Raw genomic sequence first — 8199 nt, forward strand, 5'->3', positions numbered from 1 at the left:
TTGCTGTAGCTATTGCAGAGAACTATGTCAGTTCTATGTCTGAGATCTGTACAACAACCAAGATCTCTAATTCCAGAGGTCTGACTGAGACAACTGCAACTGAGAAGATCTTCTGGAAACATACTGAAAAGACTCTATCCTAGACTTCATCCTAGGATCAGCACAAAAACCAAGACCACCAACTACAGAAGACTGATTTAAACAACAGTGATTGGAACAGAACTTCTAGAACCATAGAGAAAGACTCCATCCTAGGCTCTATCCTATGACCTGTGCAAATACCAAGATCTCTAGCTACAGAGGCCTGATTTTATCAGCAGAAAGTTTCCAAACATCACAAAAGGACCTAGAGGAGAGTAAAAGAGCATGTACGAAGCCTGTAGTTATACCCATGAGAGTATACTTCAAGGGTGAAGAAACCCTGTATCTCTTAGGCAAAGGAAATTACCTTTCTAATCTTTCCAATTTTCACTGTTCCTATGTAAAAAAATTAGCACAAATTAATTTTTGTAATTGTTATTGCTTGTTTTTGTGTGTGTGCTTTGTTTTGTCTTTATTTCAGGACTGTGGTTCTTGTTTGGTTTTGTCTTTATTGTTGTGGTGCTTTTCGGGTTTTTTTTTTTTGTATTGTCATGTTTCCTTCCTTTTTCCCTTTCTTTTCTTAAACTGATATTTATAGCCTCTAGAAGGACTCCTCCCATTTTTTGCTTGTTTGATTTTTGCCCCTCCTTTTTTTCTTTTCTTTTTCTTCCATTCAATAACTTGAACCACATAACTTGAACCATCTTGTTCTGCCCCATAAATTGAGGGGGAAATAATGGAGGGTACCAAGACCAAACAGTTGTATGAACATTGAGTAGAAATAAAAAATGATCAGACTTAAACACCAAATCCAAAACAAACTACAACAGAGTCGATACCCATTCTACAAAAAGCTAGACACAGAGGACACCACTTATATTGGCAGCCCGGGGGGAGGGGGGGCAAAGGAGGGGGATATGAGATGCATGCTGGGAACAGGGGTAGAAGGAGGACAACATTAGTGGTGGGAATAACCCTGATTCAACGTCACTATGTACCTAAAATATTACTGTAAAAGATTTGTAAGCCACTTTGGGCAAAATAAAAATTATTTATTTAAAAAAGCCTGGAGGTGCATCTGGGGGCTGGTGAATAAAGTCCAACATTCCCCGTAACTTGGTTCAAACATGAAATCTATACAGAGATACTCTTCTACCAGTATTTCTTATAAAACAGATCTCAAAGGGGGAAAAGCAAACAATCAAATAACAAAACCAGTGGACAATATTGTCACTATATGAGGATATTCAAAAAGAGTTATAGATGTTAAGGAAACACATCTGAGATATACAAAGGAGATAGACGTGTCCCTTTTATGTTTTAGAAATAGTCAAGAGGGAGGGTGTTGTTTCTGAGACACCACTTTGGTCTGTGCTTTGGACAAGCGAAGAGCACATGGAGCCATGTCCTCCCCTTGTTGCCTGCTGAAGCTTCCAACTCACTGAGAGGCATTGTGGCATTGCTTCTCTTTTGCATAGGCACATTAAAATGGGGAAATAATACATATGCAAACAAGTTCTTATCTAATAGAGATGGGAACACATATTTGGTAATGTAATTAGGCCTTTTACCCTGACATTGGCATAATGATTTGGCTTAGGCCTCAGAAGAATGGGCATCACCCACACACACCTGAACAATGAATACCATCGATGGAAACAACCACACAACCACAATTATTTATAACATTACCAGGATCCATGCCTCTTGGGAAGACCTACCACTGCTTTGGCATTGACTTACTCCAAGGAGTGCTCCCAACTCCCAGGCAACTCAGCAACAGTCTGCATGCAGGGCAGATTGTTCCACATTTAATGGTATGCTGAAACTAGAGGATGCTCCACATCAGCCTGACATCGATGAAAGAAATGCACAGAATCCAGAGTCTTTAAATATAAGAATCAGTTACCAACAATAGCTAAAGTGTGAAAAAGTTTCACGGGGACCATGGAGAATGACTCGGGTTGGACAGTCTGGTATGCCTGGAACCCAGAGTCGGTCTTATGCCAGTAAACTTCTGGGGTGAGGCCTTTTTGTAAGCAGGTCAAGCATTTTTTTTTTCATTTTCCCCATTTTTCTGGACCTATGCAAACAATGACAATTGCCACTATCACACCTTTACTATATATTTTTACTCTTATCCTTTAAGAAAAAAATACAATTTACTGAACTTAAAAACAAATAACTGTAGTAGAGTGCCTGTCTCGAATACAGGTAGAGGATGGGAAGGGGGAGGGGGTAATGTTACACTGCTGAAGGGGGGTGTTCTGTTATGACTGTAACCCAACTATGATCATGTTACTTAAGTAAAAAATATATTTAAAAAAAAAAGCTGGAGGAAAATAACACAAGAAAACAACTCCCTTAAAAAAGAGTGGCCATGGGCCGGAGAGATAGCATGGAGGTAAGGCGTTTGCCTCTCATGCAGGAGGTCATCGGTTCGAATCCCGGCGTCCCATATATGGTCCTCCCGTGCCTGCCAGGAGCAATTTCTGAGCCTGGAGCCAGGAATAACCCCTGAGCACTGCCGGGTGTGATCCAAAAACCACAAAAAAAAAAAAAAAAAAAAAAAAAAAGAGTGGCCATATTTATATCAGATGACAAAATCTTCAGACTCAGAAAAGTTATAAGGGACAAAGATGATGATTTTTGTACTAATCAAAAGATATGTAGAGCAGGAAGAAATCACTCTCCTAAACATATATGCGCCCAATGAGGAACCAGAAAAATATTTAATACAATTATTGACAAATCTGAAAGAAGGCATCAATATCAATGCATTAATAGTAGGAGACCTCAACACTGCCCTGTTACCCCTTGATAGGTCAATCAGGCTGAAACCTAACAAGAATATACTACCTCTAAAAAGAGAGAAATGGAAGGTAGTGGATTAGTAGATATATATTGGGCACTCCATTCCCAGAAAACTGAATACATATTCTTCTCCAATGCACATGGGTCATTCTCCAGGATAGATCACATGCTGTCCCATAAAACATACCTCCATAAAATCAAGAGGATAGAAATGTTACTGACTACCTTCTCAAATCACAGGGCACTTAAATTAGAAATGAACTACAAAGGGACACAGAGAAAAACTCTAACTCCTGGAAATTAAACAGCACACTACTCAACAACCAGTTAGTTAGAGATGAAATCAGAGTAAATCAAAACATTTCTGGAAACAAATGACAATAAAGACACAAACTATCAAAATTTATGGGAAAGAGCAAAAGCAATACTAAGAAAAAATTATAGCTTTGCAAGCACACATCAGAAAGAAAGAAGGGACTTACATAAAGAGCATAATGGCATAGCTTTTAAAATTAGAAAATGATCAACAAAAGGAGCCAAAAATAGGTAGGCAGAAGGAAATAATAAAGCTTGGAGCAGAAATCAGTGAAATACAAATCAAAAAAAAAAAACAATCAAAAGATCAACAAAAGCAAAAGTTGGTTCTTTGAGAAATTAATGAAGGTTGATAACCCACTAGAAGATTTCACAAAGAAATGGAGAGAAACTTAATAAACCAGATTAGAAATGAAAAGGGTGAGATCACTACAGATACTGCAGAGATTCAAAAGGTAGTTAGAGAATACATTGAGAAACTCTATGCCACAAACCATGAGAAACAGGAAGAAATGGATAAATTCTTAGACTCTTACAATCTTCCACAGTTAAACAAGGATGATCTAGCATATCTAAATAGACCCAAAACTACTGAGGAAATTAAAAGAATAATCAAAAGTCTTCCCAAAAACAAAAGCTCAGCCCAGAAGGATTCACTTACAAATTCTTTCAAACCTATCTAGAGGAAATACTACCAACACTTTTAAGATTATTTAATGAAATTGAAAAATAAGGAACACTCCCAAATAGTTTTTATGAGGCTAACATCACCCTTATACCAAAACCAGACATAGATATCACAAGAAAAGAAAACTACAGAGCAATATCCCTGATGAACACAGATGCAAAGATCCTCAACAAAATTCTGGTAAATTGATTCCAATTCCTTATCATGAAGGTCATTCACCATTACCAAGTAGGAATCATTCCAGGGATGCAAGGATGTTTAACATATGTAAATAAGTCAACATAATACACCATATCAACAAAAAGAAAGATAAAAACCATATGATCATCTCAATAGATGCAGAGAAATCATTCAGTAATATCCAACACCTATTCTTTTTTGGGGGGAGGTCACACCCGGTGATGCTCAGGGGTTACTCCTGGCTATGAGCTCAGAAGTCACTCCTGGCTTGGGGGACCATATGGGATGCTGGGGGATCGAAACACAATCCGTTCTAGGCTAGCGCTGGCAAGGCAGACACCTTACCTCTAGCGCCACTGCGCCGCTCTCATCAACACCCATTCTTGATTTTAAAAAACTCTCATCAATATGGGAATGGAATGAACTTTTCTCAGTATAGTCAAGGCCATCTACAAGCCAATAGCAAATATTATTCTTAATGGTGGTAAACTAAAAGCCTTTCCTCTAAAATCTGGTTTAATAAAAAGCTGCCTTTCTCACCATTCCAATTCAACATAGTGCTGGAAGTTCTTGCCATAGTGATTAGAAAAGAAAAAGATATCAAGGACATTCAGATATGAAAGGAAAAACTCAAGCTCTCACTGTTTGCAGATGACATGATAATATATCTAGAAAACCCTAAAGATGCTACCAAAAAACTTCCATTAACAATAGATTCATATAGCAAGTGGCAGATTACAAAATTAATGCACAAAAATCAATGGCCTTCTTCTACACCAATAATGATAGAAAATAAATGGACATCTAAAAAAAACATTTACATCAGTATCATACAAACTCAAATATCTTGAAGTGAACCTAACTAAAGATGTGGAGGACCTATACAAACAAATCTATAAAATCTTGCTTCAAGAAATAAAAGAGGACACAAGAAAATGGAGATATATACACTGCTCATGGATTGGCAGAATTAACATCATTAAAATGGCACTACTCCCCAAAGCATTATGCAGATTTAATGCAATTCCTCTAAGGATATCTCTGACATTCTTCAAAGAAGTGGTTCAAAAACTCCTGAAATTCATTTGGAACAATAAACACCCTAGAGCAACCCTTGAAAAAAAAGGAATCTGTGAGGCATCACTTTCCCCAAATTTAAATTGTATTACAAAGCTGTAGTTATTAAAACAGAATAGTATTGGAATAAAGATAGATCAGTGGAATAGACTTGAGTATTCAGAGAATATTCCCCAGACATACAATCAATTAATCTTTGATAAAGGGGCAAGAAATGCAAAATAGAGCAGGAAAGTCTCTTCTTTCTTTTTTAACAAACATCGCATGTATTGCAGGCAAGGCAGAGGCATTTCTTAAAGCTTTTGCACAGACTTCATATAATCTTAAAAAAATACATAGGCTTTTACAAGATTTGACTTGCTAAAATCAAAACAATTTTTGACTCATGTAAAGTCGTAAGACTTCAGCTAAAAAAAAAAGTTCCAGCCTTAGACCAAAAAAATCAATATAACAAAACAAACAAGCAAACAAAAAACCAAAACAAAACCTGGAAGAATATGATAATCAGATTAAACAAGTGTGGCCAGGCTTGGAGCCTGAATGTATTTAAGAGCAGAAACTCCAAGGAGGGCAGGGAGGAGAACCTATTTGGTAAGAAAGATGTACTATATACTGCGATATAAAAAAAGGTACGATGAAAATGTACCTTTGACTAAAGCTTATACAAGTTCCTTGGTCCATAAAAACTATGTTAAATTTGTGTCTTCTAGTTTGCTTAACTTTTATTTCAGTCACATTTCTATTTCTTGCCCATTCAAACAAAACCAAATGAAAACCAGCCAAACAAAATAACAGATGAAAAAAATGTATTATTTCCAACAGTGCGTACATCTGGACGTTCACTTTGTTTTACTGTGGCTTCTGCATTTCAAATCAGCACTTGCAGGTAACGGGGCTCTGAATAGTATCACCTGGTATGAAAAGTTTTCCCAAGAAACCACAAAAGCTTATTCATTTATTCTCTTTCCTTTTTCGTTTTTTCTTCTGTCAATGTTTCACTGCAGCCCTAAAGTCAGTTTAAGTCCTAGCAAAAGGACGGTAGTTAGGACACCACTGTCGCTGTGGACGATGTGACATTGAATTTGTGCTGACGTTTGTGCAACTTCCCTCATTGTTTGTGTTGGATTCATTAGGGGGCACTTGGCTTGAGTTGGCTCGAAGGATTGCTCCCGCTGCACTGCAGTGTGGCCACGGCCCTGGTTCTGGCGTGTAGGTAAAGGTAAGGCTAGTGGAGTAAATGATTCAATCATTACGGAACAAAGTTACTGGAACCTGGACTGGCAGCCGGACCCACCGCCGACCTCGGAATGCAGAAATATCTGGGACGACAAAGAGCATACACTCTCCACATCTGTACATGGTTTCAGCTTCTACATCCCCAAACCACACTCGTAAATTTGGAGTGAAATTCTGTCCTGTGAGCTCAAGCATTGCTACATCCCCACCGCCATTCAACTGAAGACTCTCTACGACAGGGACAGGCACAGGCGTGACAGGGGCAAGGACGGGGCCCATCCCCTCGCAAAACGTATACTCTGCCTTATCCGTACTGATGATTGTCCAGGAAGCGCCGTCATTTATCATCTCCTTATTTGGTTCTTTTGGACATGGAGTGGCCTGAAACTGGATTATTCTTTCTTGAGAAAGGCACAAGTACATTCTTTCAGTATCCTTAAGGTAAAATGCACACTTATAGAGTTGTGAGACAGGATCATCTGCATCCAATAGTGCGGTCTGCTTATCAACTTTCCTAATAATCAATCTTGGGAGTGCCATGCCAGTAACTGAACACACAAGCTTCACTGACTGTCCATAATGGATATAGCCATCGCGGACTGTGAATTCTTCTCCTTCGGACTCCTCATCATCCAAGAGATGAATGTAAAATGCTCCCCATTGTTGAGAACTGGCATGGAAGTTACTTCCTTCTACATGCAAGTATCTGGTACTGACGGTCTGGGATCGAAGTCTGTTGAAGAGAGCCACTTTTGTTCCTGAGGCAATGCATAAATCAGCATTATTCAATGACTGCTTCTTTTTGGAAGGTTTGGAGATGACTTTTATCCGCTTGCTGAGGAACATGCCAATTGCATCACTGTTGCCATAGAATATCTTGACAGACAACATGAAGTGCTTTCTCTTGTCTGAATCAGATATGTACAATGTTTTGGCAGTGCAATAATTCTTTCCTTCCAAGTTCAACTGCTGCATTTCTTGGTCACTATTTCCTATTCCAATAAATGCACAAGGTTGAGACTCTTGTTCTGAACAACAATCACGTTCCATTTGTTCTTTTTTTTTTCCTTCCATCCGCTGCCCATAAGATATACACAAGGAGGAGGGCAAAAAAAAAACCGTTTTTCATTTCCATATGACTTCTGTGCGACTTTCGCATAAAGAATAAGTACTGTTTGATCCCTTTGTTCTTTTAAGTAATTTCTCATGGCTTCCCTAGTGAGTTGTTTAGGTGGAGGCTGCTCACCAAATTTCCCTGTCACAACAGGCACCATCTTCCACAAACTCTCGCCCAAAACTCAGGAAAGCCTCTTCAACAAGTGGTGTTGTGGCAACTGGTCAGCCACTTGTAAAATAGCAAACTCAGACCTCCATCTAACACCATGCAAAAAGCTCAAATCCAAATGGATTAAGGACCTGGATATTAGAATAACCAGATATTAGACCCGAAACCATAGGGTATATTGAACAACATGTATGCAAAGCATTCCATGGCATTGAGACTAAAGGCATCTTCAAGGCAAAAACAGCATTCTCCATACAAGTCGAAACAGGATAAACAGATGAGACTGTATTAAACTGAGAAACTTCTGCATCTCAAATAGTGCCTAGGATATAAAATGGGAGAAACACATAATGGGAGAAACTATTCACCCAATACCCATCAGAAAATGGGTTAATATCTAAGATATACAAATTATTGACAGAAATTAACAAGAAAAATAAAACACTTAACCCTATCAAGAAAAGTGGGAGGAGTAGAAATGAATAGACTATTTCTCAAAGAAGAAATACAAATGGCCAAAAGG

General features: G+C 38.3%; 1 protein-coding gene across 1 annotated transcript; it reads right to left on the bottom strand.

The window, feature by feature from the left end:
* Nucleotides 1–5435: 5435 nt before the first annotated feature.
* LOC126027883 (recombining binding protein suppressor of hairless-like) lies at nucleotides 5436–7665 on the bottom strand. Its single transcript, XM_049786928.1, is given in 3 exon segments — nucleotides 5436–6232; nucleotides 6235–7456; nucleotides 7459–7665. Coding segments are annotated over 3 exon segments (1464 nt in total). The 3' UTR covers nucleotides 5436–6197.
* Nucleotides 7666–8199: the final 534 nt, after the last annotated feature.

This window comes from Suncus etruscus, chromosome 14, assembly GCF_024139225.1.
Source record: "Suncus etruscus isolate mSunEtr1 chromosome 14, mSunEtr1.pri.cur, whole genome shotgun sequence".
Lineage (NCBI taxonomy): Eukaryota > Metazoa > Chordata > Mammalia > Eulipotyphla > Soricidae > Suncus > Suncus etruscus.